This window comes from Bos indicus x Bos taurus, chromosome 3, assembly GCF_003369695.1.
Source record: "Bos indicus x Bos taurus breed Angus x Brahman F1 hybrid chromosome 3, Bos_hybrid_MaternalHap_v2.0, whole genome shotgun sequence".
Lineage (NCBI taxonomy): Eukaryota > Metazoa > Chordata > Mammalia > Artiodactyla > Bovidae > Bos > Bos indicus x Bos taurus.
This window is the reverse complement of record NC_040078.1, coordinates 100,199,682-100,221,265: the sequence shown is the minus strand read 5'-3', so window position 1 is coordinate 100,221,265 and position 21,584 is coordinate 100,199,682. Positions and strand designations below refer to the sequence as shown.

Below are 21,584 nucleotides of genomic sequence, written 5' to 3'. Positions count from 1 at the left end.
GGATTTGGGATGAGGTCATTGTGCCCCTTTCCCCTTCTCCCTGATTTGGGGTGTTGTGAGCCCCCCAGGTCAGAAGAGGGGGCTGGAGATGGCTGGAGCCTTAGGACAGGGCTGACCGCTTGCGGAGGAAAGCTTGTTCCTCAGCCGGCCGATATTTGCCCTCAGTGTAGAGCACAGTCGAGGACAGTAAACAAAGGTGACTTGGGGGGCGGGGGGCTGGGCAAAAGGCGGGTTAGTTGCTCATGCCGAGTGCAGTTTTCACACTGCCAGAGCTGCTTGTTCTCTCACAGCTGCCTGTTCCCCTGTCTGAGTGGGGAAAGGGGGAGTATGCTAAAGTCAGCACTTTTGGAAGACCAGGAGATAACTCCAGACATTTGTTTCTCTGGTTTCCCAGCCTGCTGATTACATCCATGGGTCACATCAAGCTCACTGATTTTGGCCTTTCCAAAATTGGCCTTATGAGTCTGACCACAAACTTGTACGAGGGCCACATTGAAAAGGATGCACGGGAGTTCCTGGACAAGCAGGTAAGAAGGACGGTTGAGAGCTTGGGGGTTGAATTCCAGGCCTCAGAGTAAGAATGGGGAGCCGCATGCTTCCCCTGCAGCTCAGTGTTAAGACTGAGAGCGCCTGTCTTTTCCTCCTTGTGGTTCCAGGGAGGTATTAAGAGAGGGAGCACCTTTGGAAATAGGGTGGCCCATGAGAATCAAATGGGTAGAAAATCCAAAATCATCTTCCTCCTGGGGCTTGGGAGAAGATCGGTCTCAGGACCGTTGACACTCTCAGAGCTGACACTAGGTCGGTCCTGAGCCTCCTGGCCTCAGTGAAGGGCAGAGCTCTCCCAGCGCCTGTGTCCTGAGAACACAGCTCCAAGTTTCCACTGGGCTGCATCCAAAGAGTAGCCTCTGAGCGATTCCTGATTTGACATTTCGGGTTGTGACTGTCCACAAGTCGCTGTAGTAGTCACGTGGCCATAGGATCTGTTCTTTGGGAGGCTGGAGGGCAGAGGTCAATTGTGGGCACCTCATGCCAAGAGGGATAGAACTAGTTAATAGTTAATTAGGATATAATAGTTAATTATTATAATTAACTAATTAATTAGGATAGTTAATTAGGAAATACGTAAACTCGCCCCACCGATAGCGCCAGCTCTGGTACCCTGGGGCTCCTGTCACTCCTGCTCATTAACCAGAGTGTGATGAGTCTTCATTCAGAGACTTTCTGCTCAAGAAGCGGAAGCACCCCCACCCATCCAGCCACCATGCCAGGTGACTATCTCAGGATGCTGAGCCCCCCAACTCCTGTGTGCCCAGGTATGCGGGACCCCGGAGTACATTGCACCTGAGGTGATCCTGCGGCAGGGCTACGGGAAGCCAGTGGACTGGTGGGCTATGGGCATCATCCTGTACGAGTTCCTGGTGGGCTGCGTCCCTTTCTTTGGAGACACTCCGGAGGAGCTCTTTGGGCAAGTGATCAGTGGTAGGTACCATCACCCCAGCCCACTGCGGGGACAGAATCCAGATCCACAGATATGATTTTCACAAGCATCTGTGAGGCTTACAAGTTCTTGCTCTGAATTCTTCTGTGTGTGTTTGGTGTGCTTGCTTCAGATGTGCACGTGCACACCGTGTGTGTCACCTAGCACTTGTTCTGATCGTGTTTGTGATCCTGCATACGTGCATGGGTGTACCTGTGCCGTGAGTGTGAGTTCTGTGTGTGTGTGTGTGTGTGTGTGTGAGTGAGTGTATCTGTGTCAGGAGTATAAAGGCGGGGTGAGCTGGAGATTAGAACAGAGGATGCCACTGCTTTCCAGTGGCTACTCTGGATCAAAGAACCAGCTGTGGTCGAGGATGTGGGAGATTCCCCCAGAGAGAGGGGAGCTTGTGCAGCTTGAAGGAAGTGGGTCCCAGGAAAGGCTTTCAGGGCTCTGGGCTGGGCCCTTTATACCTCCCCATGGTATATCCTATCCTAGGACCCTCTTCTCCAGCTCTCCACTCTGCCCACGACTTCTAAGACCTTCTCTAACCCACTCCTTCCCTTGTCACCCCGATGACTCTTCAGATGAGATTGTGTGGCCTGAGGGGGACGATGCACTGCCGCCGGACGCCCAAGATCTCACCTCAAAACTGCTCCACCAGAACCCATTGGAGAGACTGGGCACAGGTGGGCCAGGCCCCAGTAAGGGAGGAGTGGGGCTGTCCATGTAACTGGGAGGTTCAGGCTTCAGGTGTGGGCAGTGCCCCTGGTTCCTGACTGCCGTGCTCCCTGTGGGCGGAAGAGGAAGATGTTGGAGCTGAGGCCTCCAAGCCCAGCCTCTCGGGAACTAGGTTCTCACTGGATGTGCGACCTGGACTCCACCCGCCCAAACCATCCCTGTCCACAGGCAGTGCCTATGAGGTGAAGCAGCACCCATTCTTCACTGGTCTGGACTGGACGGGACTTCTTCGCCAGAAGGCTGAATTTATTCCTCAGCTGGAGTCAGAGGATGATACCAGCTACTTTGACAGTAAGGCCACTGGTGGGACAGGGAGGAGTGGGAATCCTACCTGTGCCCAGAGACACTTGTGTGCCCTGAGCTTGGTATTGGGAGTCACTTCCCCAGGCCCTCCCGAGGTCTGATAGGGTTGAAGGAGGCCAGCACCAGGGCCTCTGAAAGGCACTGCTGTGTGTGTCCCAGCCCGCTCAGAGCGATACCACCACGTGGACTCGGAGGATGAGGAGGAAGTGAGTGAGGATGGCTGCCTTGAGATTCGCCAGTTCTCGTCCTGTTCTCCAAGGTTCAGCAAGGTGCGACCGGTGCAGCCCCAGCTGGAGAACTGGGAGGAGCAGACCTGTTGAGGGATGTGCTGGGGCCACCTAAGGGGGCAGGGGCTGGAGCTGTCTCCAGGGAAAGAGGGGAGAGGGCCGCACCTGCACAGAGTGGATACTTCCAGGTCTACTCAGAGCCCTGAGGTAGGAGATGCCAGGGTGGCGCCAGGTCAGACCAGTGGAATGCCTGTTTCTTTGAATGTTCTCAGCTGTGTGCAGGGGAGGAAAGGGGAGAATTAGCTGCAGTTCCTGGGCTTCAGGCGCCGGGGATCCTTTGTGGCCTGTGGTGTGGTGGTTGGGCATCCTGGCAGATGCCCCGTGCCCACAGGTGTACAGCAGCATGGAGCGGCTCTCGCTGCTCGAGGAGCGCCGGACGCCACCCCCCACCAAGCGCAGCCTGAGTGAGGAAAAGGAGGACCGCACGGATGGCCTGGCGGGGCTGAGGGGCCGAGAGCGAAGCTGGGTGATCGGCTCCCCTGAGATGTGAGTGCTCAGAGCCAGGGGTGGGCGGCACGGCCATCCGTGGGGCCGTCACTGATGATGGGGAAGGACGTGATGCCGTGAGGGGCCTTCACGGGTGCGGCTCCCGGAGGGAGGTTCTGTGAGCCAAGCCCCCGAGGAGGCCTGGGCTGGAGGAGGGAGGCTGCTGGGCCCTCCACCCTCGGCCTCATGTCTCCCAGATTACGGAAGCGGCTGTCGGTGTCCGAGTCGTCCCACACGGAAAGCGATTCCAGCCCTCCACTCACCGTGCGGCGCCACTGCTCGGGCCTCCTGGACGTGCCTCGCTTCCCTGAGAGCACTGAGGAGGCTGTTGGCGCTCCCAGGAGGCAGCAGCAGGAGGGTGCATGGCTTCTGACCCCGTCTGGAGAGGGGGCGTCTGGGCCTGCCCTGGAACGGCCGGCCGAGCGGCGGCTGAAGCTGAATGAGGAACCTGCTGGCCAGAGCAGCGCCCCCAGCCCAGGTGCGGCCCCGCCAGTGGGGGGCCTGGCTGGGGTGCTGTGGGGGGCCCGGAGTGGAGGCTCAGCTGAACAGTGGGCCCCATTGCCCGCTTGGTCCACAGCCATGGAGACCCGAGGAGGCCGCGGAACCCCACAGCTGGCAGAAGGAGCCACAGCCAGGGCCATCAGCGACCTGGCGGTGCGCAGGGCCCGCCACCGGCTGCTCTCTGGGGACTCCATAGAAAAGCGCACCGCTCGCCCCATCAACAAAGTGATCAAGTCCGCCTCAGCCACAGCCCTGTCCCTTCTCATTCCTGCTGGTGAGGCCCCCGGGGAGTGAAGATCAAGATTCATAGCAAGGGCCTTGGCCTCTCTGTGGGCCTGTGGCCCAGGGGTCTGCCCCCAGCAGGGGTGTCTGTGTGTTGTGTTGAGGAGCAGGTGTCTGAAAAACTGCATGTCACTGCTGTCCGTTTGTTAAGGGAGTGAGTATCAGTCTCAGGTTGTGCGTGTGCCCCAGAAGGCAGATAGCACTGTGTGGCAAGGGCAGGGTCCAAGGCAGAGAGCTTACGTTCAGATCCTGGCTCCGTCTCTAAAGGGCCCTTGATCTTGAGTAAGTTGCTTAACTCCTTTGAGCTTCAAATTCCTCATCAAAAAATGTGAATATCCATAATGGTAGCTCATAGGATAATCGTGACATTCAAGAATGAAGCACTTGTATGATCCCTAGTACATATAAGTAAGTGCTCAGTAAATGCTTGCTGCCATTTTCCATCACCTCCTGGGTCTGTGAGGGTCTGGGCACATGAGGGGGCCTTGCTGCTCAGAGGCTGTGGGGAAAACAGGGCTGGAGGCAGGCTCTGTGACTAGAGCTGTGTGGGAGCAACAGCCCAGATGGGCCGGGCTCAAGCATGGACCTGCTAAGTCCCAGCTTCTCCTTCTCCAGAGCACCACTCCTGCTCTCCACTGGCCAGCCCCATGTCCCCACATTCCCAATCATCCAACCCATCATCCAGGGACTCTTCTCCAAGCAGGGACTTCCTGCCAGCCCTCAGCAGCTCACGGCCCCCCATTGTCATCCACCGAGCCGGCAAGAAGTATGGCTTCACCCTACGAGCCATCCGTGTCTACATGGGTGACTCAGATGTCTACACCGTGCACCACATGGTGTGGGTATGTCGGGCCATCCAGACCTGTTGTCCCCCAACTGTATCACTCCTCTTCCTTCCTCTTACTAGGGCCTGTCTGTCCCTGTTTCTGTCCCTGCCCACACCACCCTCCAGGGTCAAAGGGTGGGGCGGAGAGGGGTCACAGCTCGATGAGCAGAAGTAGGCCCACCCTTCATGCTAGGCTCCAGACTGAGGACTGTTGTCTCCCCGGCACAGCACGTGGAGGACGGAGGTCGTCCCTGCCCACACCACCCTCCAGGGTCAAAGGGTGGGGCGGAGAGGGGTCACAGCTCGATGAGCAGAAGTAGGCCCACCCTTCATGCTAGGCTCCAGACTGAGGACTGTTGTCTCCCCGGCACAGCACGTGGAGGACGGAGGTCCAGCCAGTGAGGCAGGGCTGCGTCAGGGGGACCTCATCACGCACGTCAACGGGGAGCCTGTGCACGGGCTGGTGCACACGGAGGTGGTGGAGCTGATCCTGAAGGTCAGTGCTGGGTGTGCCGCCTGCAACCCCTGCACGACCCCAGCCTTGAGTCTGACTAGCTGTGGGGGAGTGGGGCACACGCACAGCTGGCACTTGAGATAGGCGCCCATACACACGGGAGCGGCTGGAGCAGAGGGTTTTCACTGGAAGGTGACACCCTCCTTGGCCAAGGCGGGGATCCTGCCGAGCTGTGGAATGGAGGACAGGCCTGTGAGCCTCTTCTCTCCTTTCCCAACCCTGAGCCACTCGGGTTCCAGTGGAGCTGTTTCCTGCTCTGTGAAGAGGGGAGGCGGTCCCTGTTTCAGACCTGGTGCTGCAGAGGCAGAAGCTCAGGCTGTGGACAGCCGTGCCAGGAGCGAGGGACCAGGGCAGGAACATGGCTGCGGCCTTAGCCTGGGTGCACGCTCTGTTCCCCAGAGTGGAAACAAGGTGTCTATTTCAACAACTCCCCTGGAGAACACCTCCATTAAGGTGGGGCCCGCTCGGAAGGGCAGCTACAAGGCCAAGATGGCCCGAAGGAGCAAGCGGAGCCGGGGCAAGGATGGACAAGAAAGGTGAGCCAGACTCAGCCACGGGGGTCCGCTCTGAGCCACGCCAGGGCTGGTGTGTGCCGGGGACCCCAGCCCTGGGCCCAGTGTGTGCTGTGCCCCGGTCAGAGCTCAGACCACCTCTGACCTCGTCTCTTCAGCAGAAAAAGGAGCTCCCTGTTCCGGAAGATCACCAAGCAGGCATCCCTGCTCCACACCAGCCGCAGCCTTTCTTCCCTTAACCGCTCCCTGTCGTCCGGCGAGAGTGGGCCAGGCTCGCCCACACACAGCCACAGCCTTTCTCCCCGCTCTCCCACGCAGGGCTACCGGGTGACCCCTGAAGCCGTGCACTCAGGTATGGAGGGTTCCCCGCAAGTCACAGAGCAGCCCCTTGGAGGTGGCAGAGTCCTGGGCCCTCTGTGCATCTCACCCGTCCCTCTCCAAGGCTCTTGCTCAGCCCACCCCTAGCAGATCCAGCAGTCCTGGGGAGAAGGTGACAGGTGAGGGACGACCTCATGTCTGTAGCCCGAGCTCTGGTTTCCTGGTGGGTCACCTTGATGATCTGGGACATTCCAGGGTGAAGCCCCGTTTTTCCCCTCAGTCACTTCTAAGAGCTAACTTCTCTACCTCTGTGTGTCTGTCTGTCTGTGCAAAGTGGGGGGGAATTCATCACAGAGCAGCTCCCCCAGCTCCAGCGTGCCCAGTTCTCCTGCCGGCTCTGGGCACACACGGCCGAGCTCCCTCCACGGTCTGGCGCCCAAGCTCCAACGCCAGTACCGCTCTCCACGGCGCAAGTCAGCAGGCAGCATCCCGCTGTCACCACTGGCCCACACCCCTTCACCACCACCAGCGGCTTCGCCTCAGCGTTCCCCATCACCTCTGTCTGGCCACGGGGCCCAGGCCTTCCCTACCAAGCTCCACTTGTCGCCTCCCCTAGGCCGGCAACTCTCACGGCCCAAGAGCGCGGAGCCACCCCGCTCACCACTACTTAAGAGGGTGCAGTCAGCTGAAAAACTGGCAGCTGCACTGGCTGCTTCTGAGAAGAAGCTCGCCACTTCTCGAAAACAGAGCCTTGACCTGCCCCACCCCGAGCTAAAGAAGGAATTGCCGCCCAGGGAAGTCAGCTCTCTGGAGGTAGTTGGGACCAGGAGTGTGCTGTCTGGAAAGGGGGCGCTGCCAGGGAAAGGGGTGTTGCAGGCTGCTCCCTCACGGGCCTTAGGGACCCTCCGCCAGGACAGGGCTGAACGGCGAGAGTCGCTGCAGAAGCAGGAAGCCATCCGGGAGGTTGACTCTTCAGAAGATGATACTGATGAGGGGCCTGAGAACAGCCAAGGTGTTCAGGAGCCAAGCTTGGTACCCCACCGAGAAGGGGGCCAGGATCCACCCCTCAGAGGAGCAGGAGAGGGTGAGGAAGAGGATGCCTTCTTGCCCAGGGATCCCAGGGGACAGGGCCCAGTGGTCACAGGTCTACTGACAGGGGTCACACTGGGATCTCCCAGAATGGAAGGCCCTGGTGTCCCCCAGAAGAAGCTTGGAATCCTACAGGCTTTTGAAGAGGGTTCCAGCTCCTCGTCCTCAGCCCCCAACCTGGGGAAGGCTGGCCCCACAGACCCCATCCCCGCTGAAGGCTGCTGGAAGGCCCAGCACCTCCACACCCAGGCACTGACAGCACTTTGTCCGAGCTCATCAGGACGCATCCCTGCCAGTTGCTCCACTGCCTCCACCCCTGGAGAGCTGGGCCCATGGTCCTGGAAATTCCTCTTCAAGGGCCCTGACAGGGCATACCCAACCGGAAAGGCAGCAATGGAAGATGGGCCAGCCAGCTCCCAAGATTTGGAAACTACAACTCCAGGCCACCCTGCAAACCTGTCCCCCAGACAGGAGGGGAAGTCATGGCCACCCAGTGCCCCTGGGCTGGCCCATCCACCTTGTGAGGTTCCCAGCCAGAGCTGGCTATGGGAGTCTGAGTGTGCACAGAGAGAGAAAGAGGAGCCAGCGCTGGGCATCACCAAAGTGCCTGATGCCTCAGGTGACAGGAGGCAGGACGTTCCATGCAAGAGCTGCCCCTTCACCCCAGAGCCTGGGCCCAGCCTGCTCCAGAAGGGCCAAGACCCAGGGGGCCCTCAGGAGCATCAGGACTTGGCATTGTTACCTGATGAGCTTTTAAAGCAAACATAGAACTTGTTTGCCATTTCTTGCACTCGGTCCTGTGTAATAACACGCTCTTGGAAACTATCTTTATGTCTTTTGCTTGCTTCTTTCTTTCAGTCAATACAAATGTAACATAAGGTCCTCTGGTGCTGAGAATATGATGGTGATTGAGACAGTTCCCACTGTCCTGGGAGCCTAAGCCAGCGAGGCGTCCTAGACACTGTGGGGTCTGAGCTCAAACCTGAAGGATAGATGATAGGTAGTAACTTGCTAGAAGAGTGAGGATTTAGTGTGAGAAAGAATGTCCAGAGAAAGCACACAGCATTAGCCATACACCTGGTACATTCAAATAACTAAAAATAATTCAAACTGGTATTGAGTCTAGTGAGTTAGGCTAGGGCCATATCTCAGAGTCTTCTAGGAATTTAGACTTTCTCTAGGTGATGGGGAACCAGTAGCTGTAAATATTCCTGCTTTCTAGAGAAGGGAACTCAGGTTTTTCAGACATTAACATGGGTAAGATCATACAGCTCGGGCAGAGCTAATATTAGAATCTAGGTCCTCTTGACTCTAGAAGCCATATTTATCTCATTTGGAGTGCCTCTTAGCTAGTAAATGAAGAAAAAGAGGTAGAGGGAGGTGAAGAGTTGAACTTGGCTATCTTTGGGGTACTTGTGGGTCATCCAGAAGGTCGGGTGCATGTGTCTGGAGTTCAGCAGGAAAACCTAGACTGAAGATAGAAATCTGAGCACCATCAGTGTATCAGTGGTAATGTACTAGCATTTAAGGCAAAGACTGAGAGGAAGCAGCCAGAAGAGCCATAAAATCCAAAAGTAAAGAGTTTTTAAATGGAAGGAGAAGTTATTTGGTGAAATGCTGACAGAACTGCCTTTGGATTAAGTCACAAACCCTTGATGTTTGCCGCCCGTGAGCCCTTCCTGGGCTACCATCAGGTAGGCCTCAGCACTGGAGATGGACCCTGCTGATGTGAGCAGCCGCCATGGGCAGAATGCACTTGGTGAGTGGCTGGTGTGGAAGGGAGGACGAGGATGGAGTCGGGAGATGGCATCACAGGAGCAGGGTAGGGCCGTGGGGGAGTGCCCCCATAGTGACAAAGGACTTGCCAGACTGCTGTCTTCCCCTAACTGTTCCACAATCCAATACCTAAGTCAGAAGAAGCCTAGAGGCAGGAAAATGTCTCTGGGTACTGGCTGGGCTCATCACCCGTTCTGCAGGTCTTTGTCTCCCAGCATGGGGAAGGCTGTGGTCACCAGAGGGCGCACTCTGCCCGTGGTGGCAGATATCTGGTCCCTCAGCCTTCCGGGCCCCTCACACTCCCTCCTTCCCTCAGTCATGCGTTGATGGCAGATCCTTGGCCAGCCAGTCTAGGACACTGGGAACACAGTAAACTATTTGCCTGTGGCAGCCCCGCTGTGTAGGTCAGGATCTGGTTAGACGCATCATACCATGGGTGGAGGAGGAGCAGCACATCTTGCAGCATTTCATGGGAGAGAACTGCGCCCAACCCAGGAGGCTGGAAATGGGGGAAGGAAGGGGTTTGGGAGGAGTGGGCACAGAGGTGCTAAGCATCCTGTAATGCTTAGGCAACTGCCCCAAGTACCAGCAGTGCTTCCCTTGAGAAACACTGCCAGATTAGCCCGACAGAAATGAGGAGCTTCTTGAAGGTAATTGCAGGGAAGTGGTATAATCATATTTAGGTTTTAGGACTCGCTGGCTGCAATGTAGAGAGGTTCAGGGCTGGGGGTAAGCAAACCAGGGAGAAAATCATGTAGTAACCCCTTCCAGTGTTCTGGACCAGGATGCCAACAGTGAGGAAGGTCCCCAGAGGGAACGGGTGTGTAGGGAGCCAGGCGCATAGACCTGGCAGCCATCAGCCAGGAGATGATAATTAAATCCACAAGAGTAGAAAGGGACTGTACAGAAGACCTGTGCAGGAGGAAGAAGTCCAAGCCCTTGGGGTTAGCTGAGGAGGGAGCCAAATGAACAGAGACCCAGAACTCGGGAGAAGCCAGGCTATTTTAAGAATTTTGTGCTTTAGAGCAATTGAAAGTTATTTAATGGTTTTACACAAGTTCAGATTTGGATATCTGGGGCATGGGGGTGGGGGCAGTTTGCTTGGTGTTTTAGTTCCCTGGCCAGAGACCGAATCTGGGCCCCGGCGGTGGGAGTCTACATCTTAGTCCCTGGTCTGCCAGGGAGCTCCCCAGATTTGTATTTTGAAAAGATGAATCTGGTTGCTATGATGAGAATGAATTTGAGGAAGCAATAATGAAAGAAGGGAAGCCTTCCAGTATTAAGGCTAGAGATGGTGAAACAGTGAAGTTGGAGAGAAGCAATGCCTTTGATATTTGGAAAGTAAAACTGATGCGGGTTGGTGGTGGGTTTTATGTAGACAAAAAGCACAAGGTATCAGAGATGACTACATTCCTGATCTACATAACCAGATGAAAGTATGTACTTCCATTCACTGAAATATGAAATAATGAAAGAGAATCAGGTCTCAGTGGTGACCCTGCATTCAGTATTCTGAGTATGAGGTACCTCGCGACATAGTCAAGGCAGGAGAAACGAAGACGGATATAATTGGTCGAGAGATGGTAGGTGACTTCATGGATATGGATAAAACTGCCAAGAAAAAAGCATAAGTGAGAAGGTGGCCAGAGGAGTACAGTGAACTTCTTGGTGGTCCAGTGATTCAGACTCCATGCTTCCAATGCAGGGGGTACAGGTTCAATCCTTGGTTGGGGAACTAAGATGTCTTATACTGCGTGGTGCAAAAATTTTATTTTAAAAAGGAGCAGTCAGAGATGCAGGAGGAAAACCAGATAAGTGATCATGGAGTCAGCGGCAGTTTTTCATGGAGAATGGTCGTCACAAATGCTGGTTACCAAAGACATCAAGGAGAGCAGTTTCAGATAGCAGTGGGACCTGGACTGAAAAGCTTGAGGAGGTGAGGAAATAAAGACAAAAACCTAAATGTTTTTAAAAGGTTTCCCCTGAAGAGATAAAGGATTGAGTAGTGATTGAGCAAGTAGAGAGATACCCAACCAGCTGAGAGGAAACAATAAACTCATGGAAGATTCCTGAGAAGATGGGAGAAAAAGAGGAGTCCAAATACAGCTGGAGAGACTGGCTTTTAGGAGGAGGAGGGCTAAACAGGTGAGAGGGAGAGGAGTTATGTGGCTGTAGACCACTTACAGGTGTGGTGGGAAGGTAAGGGCATCATAGCCAAGCATATGTTTCCTCTGTGAATAAACTCCTGTGGGACATCCAAGGGGCCAGTGGCACTATCCACCCAGCAGGTGGAGTTCAGGAGAGAGGACTGGGCTGGAGACAGTCGGAGTATCCCATGCTGAGAGTGGGAAGAACTCTTGGAATTAGGGGAAATGGTCCATGGTTTCTAGCACTGGCCTTGAGGGTGCTCTGTAGCTAAGTATAGCGGGGAGGAAGACTATAGGCAAGGTCATTGAGAACAACAGATCATCAGCCTTCAGTCTGATCTGCAGTTCAGTACGCGTGGGTGGGGCCTGAGTGCCCGGGCTAAGAACCGCAGTGCCTGTTGCCCAGGGTGGTGGTCATGTTTGCTGCTTATGTTCCCAACACGTAGGGACCTCAACACAGTTTTGTGGTAGGAGGGTGACAGGGCCTGGGGCACAAGAGGACACACTGTAAGTCAGCCCCCGTCCTCCACCCCCACAACAGAATGTGCAAACACATTTCTGGGCAAAGAGAGGTGATGAGAATCAACTCAGTGGGCTTTCTAATAGGAATGGGGTGGCGATGAAAGGCGCCAATGTTAACTTTCTCAGGGCTAGTTTCTGAGGCCCCCAGTGTTGGTGGAAGCATTTCTGTAGCCCCAGTTCAGCCCCAGGACCGATCTTTTGGTGCTCATGGGAGAGAAGGTTTGGCAGCTTCAGGACTTTTCAGTACCCCAGTCGTCTCCCTTTTGCCCCCACCCCAGCCCACCTCTCCATAGCATGAGAACAAAAGGTGCTTTATTGCAATGTCTTTATTGCATTATTGGAGCAAGTTGGCCAGACTGTTCCCTCTTGGGGAAGGTAAAAAACAAAAAGACCAAAAAGTATCTCCCCTCGCCTTCCCCCCCACCCTCCCCTACAACTGCACAGCAATGTCTGAACACACCTGGTGACAAGAACAATTTGCAAAAGTGGTCTAGGAACTACATTATGAACTGTCCCAACACAAGACATATAGTTGGCTTCCTTGTGAATCAGATATTTTTACGTAACTACATGAATTTTTTTGACTACATCAAAGACAACAGAAGAATAGGTTTTTCACAAGTAACAACAGGGCACCAAAGTCACATGCTGCAATTTGTAAGGAAACAAGGTTGTTTTTCGTCACAAGTGGCTGGAGCTAGAGCAAGGCTGAGCAGTTGACAGCAGAGGGCCCAGCTAGGCCCCCATCTGGACCCCCTGCTTTGAGGCCACTGAAGCCTCACAGAGAGCTACCTAATAAGGAGTCTTAACTGGCAACAGAAAACACCTTGAAAAAACAGTAATTTGCCCAGATGCAGTTCTTGGCCCAAAAGGACCCATGAGGCTCGTTCCTTGCGGCAAGGAGACCCATTGAAGATACCACACTGGTTCTCAGAGCTTCTGCAAAGCCTGTGAGGGTCTCATCGAGGCTTGGAGACAGAGTAGGGGCGGTATCAGAAGTCCTCAATCTTGGCCAAATTAGGGGTAAGGACACTGCTAGTCTATACAGGCCTGAGCTATGGTCGAGGCTTAGTTAGCATCTGTGGCCAGATGGAGACAAAGCATTGTTCTGTGATGAAAGCTCCACCCAGAATAGATAGGCCTCTGACCAGTGTCCAGACAGCCTCGAGCTGCTTCCATGTTGGTGGCCAGCTTCCCTAGCCAGGAAGACAGTGAGCCCCTCTGGTCTTGGTCTGTTTCTTTACCCTCTGCCTCAATGAGACTGCACCGAAGATGCCAAGAGAGAATCCCAGGGTCCAGGTCATGGGATAAGACATGGAGCTAAGTTCTGATGAAGGAGGCCAGGACCATAGAATAAAGGAGCTGCATACCACCCCTCCCAGTGGTTAGTAGACTGGTCCCTCCGCTATTTCCACTGGTCAAGATCAAGCAAATCATGTGGCAACCAGTCAGAAAAGAGACTCAAACTTCTCAAATGATCCCTACGTCTTAGTTCCCACAAAGCAACAAATTCAAGAATGAAAAACAGGAAAGCAACAAACGGGTGAAGGAATGTAGGACTTAAAAGTGAGTTGCTTCCTCCACAAGCCAGCCCAAGTGCAGGCGATAGACCGCGCTTGCTTGCTCCCTATGCGCCCTTAGTTAATGCTGCCTGGCAAGCAACACAGCATGGTTCAACACTACAGCATGTATCCTGGTTCTTGTTTTCTTTTAAGAGAGAACCAGAACACACTACATTTTAACACCAGAAAGAAGGCATTCCTGGCACCCCATCTTGAGCATCTAACTGTTTAAGGCACAAAGCCATCAGGCATGCCTCACAGTAGTTGGTCTGGCCTTATTTCTCAGTAAAACTCTTAGCAAGATTTCAATCTGGCCATCTGGGGAAGGAATGTCCAGCTGGCTGATATCAGTTAAGGGCTCAGGTTAGAACAGCGACACTGGAGGAGGTTTCATTTGTCTGCCTCATCCAATCCTGAAACTGCAGCGTAACCAAGGAAAAGCCAAAGATATGCCCCCTTTCCTTTCTGTCTTCATTGTTAGTAACGGGAGGTTCTCCCCCAAATTTTAATCTGTGTTGTGGCACATTCTAGATCCTGTCACTAAGATAAGTGCTCAGGGAAAGCAAAATTTCTTTCTTTCATCCTCCAAACTAGAGCTTCCCTAGGTGTAAACCTGATTCAATCAGACTTGGATATTGGCTTTCCTACTCAACCAGGAAGCCTGGCTGCACAGCTTTGGGCTCCAACAGCTGACTCATTCGAGCCTATTGCAGCTCTAGGATTGGCTCAGAGGCAGCTGGACTCTTTTGTTTGTCAAATGAATGTTGACTGATGGGGGTGGAGCACGATGGAGGTGGGAGTAGACACTGCCCCAACTCCATCTGCCCAGCTTCACTCAGCTGGAAGGCTTAAACCACATGAAGCAGAAGGTTCCTGGCCTAAAGTCAGGGCCGCTAGAGCATGAGGACAGTCTGTGCACATCATCTTAATGGCAGGATCACAAAAAAGGCAAAGAACAGCTTCCAGATGACTTCAGCTAACAGTCTGAACGCCAAGCCATCCTTTCCTCTCCTTGCAGAAGTTTCAGCAACCACTGTCTGGAAGCACAAGGGTGGCATATGGCCCTTGCTGGGGACACCAGAGCCCCAGGCCTGTGACCTACTAAAGTCCCTGACCACACTGACTCCCTTCTAGCCACAGCCCTAGCCACCTATGGCTCCCCTGGCCCTACCCAGAAAAGGACAGGAGATGACGGGAAATTAAACACGTTGACTGTTTCTGCAGGGCCTTTCAACTTGTGGAAGCACAGAGAAGAATGTTGTTCTAGATCATTATTTGGTATATCAAGCCGTCTAAAAGCACTGGATTGCACCTTTTCTTTACTCATACACACGTTACAAAGGTTTCACACAACAGATCATTCTTTAGGCTAAGAAAACACCACCACACAGCACCAACTTCATTTTATAATTCAAAGCTCACCAGCCCACAAAAAGAACACTATTCCTCATCTCTGAGAAACAAGGGCAGGGCAAAAGGGAATTACACTGAGCAATTTTAGTGTCTGCTAAAACTAACAGTCTCTAGTTTTCCTTTTATTTTCAAGTTTTGGTTCAGAAGTGTGCGTTCGGACACTAGTGCCACCATCGCCCACCGCGCCTAGGCTGGCAGCAACCATTGTTTTGCTGGGACCAATATGGTTTCTAAACATAATGCTTTAGAGAGAGGAGCTACTGAGATGCTGACACCTGAACTATACTCATTAGGTACCTTCGGCTGAAAGTTTTTTTACCCACAGATTACAATTCTTTAAATGAAATCCCAAGCCTCCCCATTTTCCTTTGGTTGTCTTTTTCACCAAATGCCATTCTACCACTGAACCAAAACCACCTTCTTTTTGGGAGGAAGAGAGACCGCCAGACGAAAACAGACTCCCAACAGGGCCACGCCCCTCCACAGTCTTAAAGCACCTTGGCCTCTCAGAAGAGGACAGGGCCTCCTCAGAGGCTTCCAGATACAACCCCCACCCCAATAGGCCTAACATGTTCTGCTGAGGGTGCCTGGCTAAGTGAAACAAAAACCCCAATGAAAGACTTTCCCAAAACCAGCATCTGCTCCCAGCTTCCTATGTCAGTGCAGTGGCACGGCTGAGTCCCCGAGAACCCCAGGCCCCGTATGTCCCCATCCTGGCCGGCTGCTGCTCGGCCTCTCCACTTCACATTCACAGAATCACTTCTTGTGCAAAACAAGCAGTCTACGTAGAAAGAATGCCCTCATAGTCTAATAAAAACTGTAGAAAAATTCTGCCAGAGAGCCACTGCTCCCTGCTTATCTGCAGAGCGAGGGCATCTGTGCGTGGACAGGGTAGGCGAGCCTGACGTTGAGAGAGTCGTTGTGCTGCACGAGGGACGTCCGCTGGTAGTGGAGCACCAGCTCCTTCAGGGAGCCGTACAGGTTGTAGGGCTCCGCGAAGCCGTAGCCCCGAGCGGTGCTGTAGATGACGCAGTGCTTCACCTCCCCATCGGCGCTGCAACGACACAAGACAAGACCCCGCAGGGCATGAAGGCAGAGCGCAACACAAGGGGCCCTGAGACCAGAAGTCTGAGAGCGGCTGTTCTGCAAAGCAGCAGCTGCCTTCCATCCATCGGAGCTGATATCACACCCTCGTGTCCCCCCAGCCCCTTCCACACTGGTCACAGAGACACCCTTCACTTCCCAAGACTTGGTGGGGCTAAAATGGCTGGCTGCATTCGGTCACTCAGCTCTGGACCTAAATTAGGTAAGAATGCACTGGAGGGGGCAAACCAAACCAAAAAAAAAAAAATTTAATGTACAAATCAGTTGTTTTTAAAATAGTCACAAGATTGTGCAACAAGCACTACTAATTCCAGAATATTTTCATCACCCTAAAAAGAAACCACGTAGCCATCAGCATTCACTGTTTTCCTCCCTCCCCTTAGACCCTGGTGACCAGTAATCTACTTCCTGTCACTATGGCTTTGCCTATTCTGGACATTTTATATAAACAGAATCACACAGTATTACTCAATCTTTTGTCTGGCTACTTTCACTCGGCACATCATTCTCTAAGTTCTTTTATGTGGTATCATGTATTGAGACCTCATTTCTCCTCAAGGTTGACTAATATTCTATTGTATAGATATGCTACAATTTGGTTATCCATTCATCAATTTATGGGTCACTTGGATTGTTAACATTTTTTGGCTATAATGAATATTTATGTACAAGTTTTTGTATGGACACATGTTTTCAGTCCTCTTAGATGTATACCTACCTAACAGGGGAACTGTTGAATCAAAAATGAAATAAACTTTTTGGGAATTCCCCAGCAGTCCAGTGGCAAGGACTCCTTGCTTTCACTGACATGGCCCCGGGCTCAATCCCTCGTTGGGGAACTAACATCCCACAAGCCACGTGGCATGTACCCCCACCCTGCCTGACAAAGAAAGTTAAACCTTTTGAGGAACTGCCAAGCTGTTTTCTGAAGTGTTGCACCACTTTAAATTCCTGCCAGCAGCTTTCTCCACATCCCTGTCAACATTTGTTATTGTCCATCTTTTTGATTATAGTTACGTGGTATCTCATTGTAGTTTTGATTTACAGCTCCCTAATGACTAATAATGTTGAGCATCTTTTCATATGTTTATTAACCATCTTTATATCTTCTTTAAAGAAATGTCTATTTGCTGTTGCCCATTTTTAAACTGGGGCAGTATGTCTTTTTATTAAGAGTTCTTTACGTATTAGATACTAGTTGATTAGATGTATGATTTGCAAATATTTTCTCCCATTCTGTGGGTTGTCTTTCCACTTTCCCGATAGTGCCCTTTGATGCAGACAGTCTTTAATTGTGGGGAAGTCCAATTCATCTTTTTGTCCCTCGTGCTTTTGATGTGTAAGAGACCACTGGCCATTCCAAAGTGAAAGATTTCTGCCTATTCCCTCCTAAGTGTTTTATCTTTTAGCCCTTACTTTTAGTTATATGACACATTTTGAGTTAGATTTTGTATGTGGCATGAACTGGGGGTCCAAATTCATTCTTTTGCACGTGGCTCACTTGCTATCCCAGCACCGTGTGTTGAAATGACTATTTTTTCCCCCTTTGAATTGTTTTGAGAACCTTGTTGAAAACAAACTGACCATAACTGTAGAGGGTTATCTCTTGGCTGTCATTTCTATTCATTGATTCACATGTTTAATCTTATGTTGTGCTGTGCTTACTTACTCAGTTGTGTCTGACTCTTTGCAACCCCATGGATTGTAGACTGCCAAGGCTCCCCTGTCCATGAAATTCTCCAGGCAAGAATACTGGAGTGGGTTGCCATTTTCTTCTCCAGGTAATATTCCCAACTCAGGGATCGAACCCGGATCTCCTGCATTGCAGGATTCTTTACCAGCAGAGCTATCAGGGAAGCCCTCAGTTCAGTTCAGTTTAATTCAGTTCAGTTGCTCAGTCATGTCCAACTCTTTGCAACCCCATGAAGAACAGCACGCCAGGCCTTCCTGTCCATCACCAACTCCCAGAGTCCACCCAAACCCATGTCCATTGAGTCAGTGATGCCATGCAACCATCTCATCCTCTGTCATCCCCTTCTCCTCCTGCCCTCAATCTTTCCCAGCATCAGGGTCTTTTCAAATGAGTCAGTTCTTTGCATCAGAGGGCCAAAGTATTGAGTTTCAACTTCAACATCAGTCCTTCCAATGAACATTCAGGACTGATACCTTTAGGATGGACTGGTTGGGTCTCCTTGCAGTCCAAGTGACTCTCAAGAGTCTTCTCCAACACCACAGCTCAAAAGCATCAATTCTTCGGTGCTCAGCCTTCTTCACAGTCCAACTCTCACATCCATACATGACTACTGGAAAAACTATAGCCTTGACTAGATGGACCTTTGTTGGAAAAGTAATGTCTCTGATTTTTAACATGCTGTCTAGGTTGGTCATAACTTCTATCTTATGTTAGTACTTCACAATTTTAATTACTACAACTTTGTAGTTAAGTTTTAAAATTGGGAGATGTACTTCAACTCTTTCTTGTTCCTTCAGGATTATTTTAGCTGCTCTGGATCCCTTGTATTATCATATCAATTTTAAGATCAGCTTGTCATTTCTGTACAAAGCCAGCTGGTACTGTTTATGGGGATTATACCGAACACACAGATCAATTTGGAAAGTACTGCCATCTATGAACATGGGATGTTTTCCCACTTATTTAGAATTTTTTTTAAGTTGTTTCAATGATGTTTCATAGTTTTCACTGTACAGCTCTTACACTTTAAACCTAGGCATTTTATCATTTTTATGCTATTACAAATAGTATGTTTTCATTTCATTTTCAGGTTGTTCACTGCTAGTATACATAAATACAACTAATTTTTGTTTTCTAATCTTTTAACCTGAACCCTGCTGAATGCATTTATTAGTTCTAATAGTTTACTTCTTCCTTTCTAATCTGGATGCCTTTTCTTTTTCTTGCCTAAATGTCTCAGCTAGAATTTTCTGTACAATAATTAGAAGTGGTGAGAAAAGACATCCTTAGTCTCTTCCTGCTCTTAAAAGTACTCAGTTTTTTACCACTAAGTATGATGTCAGCTGTCGGTTTTTCATGTCCTTTATCAGGTTGAGAAATGCCCGCCTATCTCTACTTTTTTCAGTGTGTTTTAACAAATAACAGTGTAAAAATACTTCTTCTGAATCTACTGAAATAATTAGTAGATTTTTGTCAGTTGATTTTTGTCCTTAATCTATTTATATGGTTTATTTACACTGATTTTTTAATGTTGAATCAACTGGCATTCCTAAGATGAATTCTACTCAGTCATGGTTTATGATCCTTCTTATATGCTGCTGGAGTTGCTTTGCTACTGTTTAGTTAAAGATTTTTATGTCTATATTCATAAGGAATATGCCCTCATTAAACGAACTGTGACGTATTTGCTCCAATTTTTTGGAAAAGTCTGTGAAAGAACTGTATTAATTCTTTTTATAATGTTTGGTAGAATTCACCAGTAAAACTTACTAGACCTGGGGTTTTCTTTGTGGATAGTTTTTTAAATTAGTAATTCAATTTCTTTACTTATTATAGTTCTATTCAGATTTTCTACTTCCTGTTAAGTCAGTTTTGGTAGTCTGTGTGCTTCCAGGCATTTGTCTCTTTCATCTAGGTTGTTTAATTTGTTAGCATATAATTATTTGTAGCATTCCATCATTATTTTTTTTTAATCTCTGTAAGGACTACAACGAGTGTCCCCTCTTTCACCCTGATTTTACTAATTTGTGTCTTCTCTCTCTCCCCTGTATGTGTGTGTGAGAGTTTAGCTTTGTTGTTGTTCAGTCGTTAAGTCATGTCCAACTCTTTGCGACCCTATGGAATGCAGCATTACAGGTTCCTCTGTCCTTCACTATCTCCTGGACTTTGCTCAAATTCATGTGCATTGAGTTGGTTTGCTCAAACTCGTGTCTACTGAGTTGGTTCATTTCATCCTCTGCCACCTTCTTCTTTTGCCTTCAATCTTTCCCAGCATCAGGGTCTTTTCCAATGAGTCAGCTCTTTGCATCAGGTGGCCAAAGTATTGGAGCTTCAGCTTCAGCATCAGTCCTTCCACTGAATATTCAGGATTGATTTCCTTTAGGATTGACTGGTTTGATCTCCTTGCTGTCCAAGGGACTCTAGAGAGTCTTTTCCAGCGCCACAATTCAAAAGCATCAATTCTTTGGTGCTCAGCCTTCTTTATAGTCCAGCTCTCACATCTGTACATGACCACTAGAAAAGAGGTTATCAATTTTATTCATCCCATCATCCCATCTTCCAGTTTCATTGATTTCCTCAATTATTTTCTATTCTCTATTTTATTTATTTCTGTTCTAATCTTTATTATTCCCTTCCTTCTGCTTGTTTGGGTTTAGTTTGCTCTTCTTTTTTCAGTTTCTTAAGGTAGAAGAAGGTAGGTTATTGATTTGAGAGCTTAAGTTATAAATTTCCCTCTTAGCACTGCTTTAGCTGTATTAGATAAGTTTCGCTATTCTGTGTTTCTCTTTTAACTCAAAGTATTTTCTAATTTCCCTTGTTTTCTTTTTTTAATCTATTGGTTATTTAGGAATATGTTATTTATTGTCCATTCTGTGAATTTCCCAAATTTCCTTATTTTTTATTTCTAATTTCTTTCCATTGTGGTTATAGACAACATATTTTGTATGATTTCAACCCTATTTATTGAGACTTGTGGTCTAAAGTGTGGTCTAGCCTGGATAATGTTTCATGCGCACTTGAGAAAAATGTTGTGTTCTGCTGTTGTTAGGTGGAGTGTTCTAAAGATGTCTCTGTGTGTGTGTGGGTGAGTTCAATCGTGCCCAGCTGTTTGTGACCCCATGGACTGTAGTCCACCAGGTTCCTCTGTCCATGGAATTTTCCAGGCAAGAATACTAGAGCAGGTTGCTATTTCTTTCTCCAGGGGATCTTCCCGACCCAGGGATCAAATCCACATGTCTTACATCTCCTGCATTAGCAGGCTGGATCTTTACCACTAGCACTACCTATGTCTAGTTGTTTTATAGAGTTGTTCAAGTCTTCTGTTTCCTGGTTGATCTATATGTTCTATCCCTAATCAAATTTCTTATGCCAAATGGCAATAACAATGTAAGGATCACAACTGCTCACTACCTAACATAAACACATTCATTGTTGGCTACAGGTCTCTAGCCTGAGAAGGCTGTAGAGTTAAGCAAGTCCTTAACCTAGTCCTAAGTAAATTGAAAAATCACTATAAGCAGGCTTTCTATAGCTGCAGTGGCTGGCAAACAAGTGGAAGTCTGTGATGCCAGACTCTTTTGCTTCCAATGTCCCCCAAGGTGAACCCCAATATGATATATGACTGAAGCTGGTTTTCATAGGCAACAGAAATCCACACTACTGGTCAAGTCTATGGCTAAAGGGAAGGGAAAAATAATACCACTCCCCAAGATACTCAAGCTGCTCCCTGGTTTCTCAGGAACTACCCAAGCTGCTGAACAGCACCTTCCACCAGCCAAGTCCTTAACCCACAAGGCTGCCACCCAGGGACCTGGATAAGGGTGAGGGGCTGATGCACTGAGCTTACTGTCTTCTTTTTATCGTTCTTACAGATCTCAGATCCCACAAGAGCCATCTTTTCCTGCCATTTCCACTCAGATAACTTGAGGATCTGAGCCCAGATCACAAAGTAATGAAATGTTTCACATAGCTCTATCCAGGGATAACACTAATCGAATACCTCCCTTACATTTTGCCCACAGACACCCCACTAT

General features: G+C 50.1%; 2 protein-coding genes across 9 annotated transcripts in view; one reads left to right on the top strand and one right to left on the bottom strand.

The window, feature by feature from the left end:
* The window catches only part of MAST2 (microtubule associated serine/threonine kinase 2), a 207,100-nt gene extending 198,942 nt beyond the window's left edge, over positions 1 to 8,158 (top strand). For 5 of the 7 annotated variants that reach the window (XM_027537402.1, XM_027537400.1, XM_027537405.1 and 2 more), the window contains 13 exons: positions 395 to 527; positions 1,314 to 1,479; positions 2,062 to 2,163; positions 2,384 to 2,506; positions 2,678 to 2,787; positions 3,137 to 3,291; positions 3,489 to 3,769; positions 3,869 to 4,066; positions 4,690 to 4,916; positions 5,274 to 5,396; positions 5,814 to 5,950; positions 6,085 to 6,278; positions 6,579 to 8,158. In XM_027537402.1, coding sequence (XP_027393203.1) covers positions 395 to 527; positions 1,314 to 1,479; positions 2,062 to 2,163; positions 2,384 to 2,506; positions 2,678 to 2,787; positions 3,137 to 3,291; positions 3,489 to 3,769; positions 3,869 to 4,066; positions 4,690 to 4,916; positions 5,274 to 5,396; positions 5,814 to 5,950; positions 6,085 to 6,278; positions 6,579 to 8,101 — 3,472 coding nt within the window. In that variant the 3' untranslated portion in view covers positions 8,102 to 8,158. The remainder of the gene's footprint in view (positions 1 to 394; positions 528 to 1,313; positions 1,480 to 2,061; positions 2,164 to 2,383; positions 2,507 to 2,677; positions 2,788 to 3,136; positions 3,292 to 3,488; positions 3,770 to 3,868; positions 4,067 to 4,689; positions 4,917 to 5,273; positions 5,397 to 5,813; positions 5,951 to 6,084; positions 6,279 to 6,578) is intronic. The other 2 variants (XM_027537403.1, XM_027537401.1) reach the window with 1 other exon arrangement.
* Positions 8,159 to 12,086: 3,928 nt separating this feature from the next.
* The window catches only part of PIK3R3 (phosphoinositide-3-kinase regulatory subunit 3), a 104,993-nt gene continuing 95,495 nt past the window's right edge, over positions 12,087 to 21,584 (bottom strand). For both annotated transcript variants that reach the window (XM_027537396.1, XM_027537397.1), the window contains exon 10: positions 12,087 to 15,807. In XM_027537396.1, coding sequence (XP_027393197.1) covers positions 15,609 to 15,807 — 199 coding nt within the window. In that variant the 3' untranslated portion in view covers positions 12,087 to 15,608. The remainder of the gene's footprint in view (positions 15,808 to 21,584) is intronic.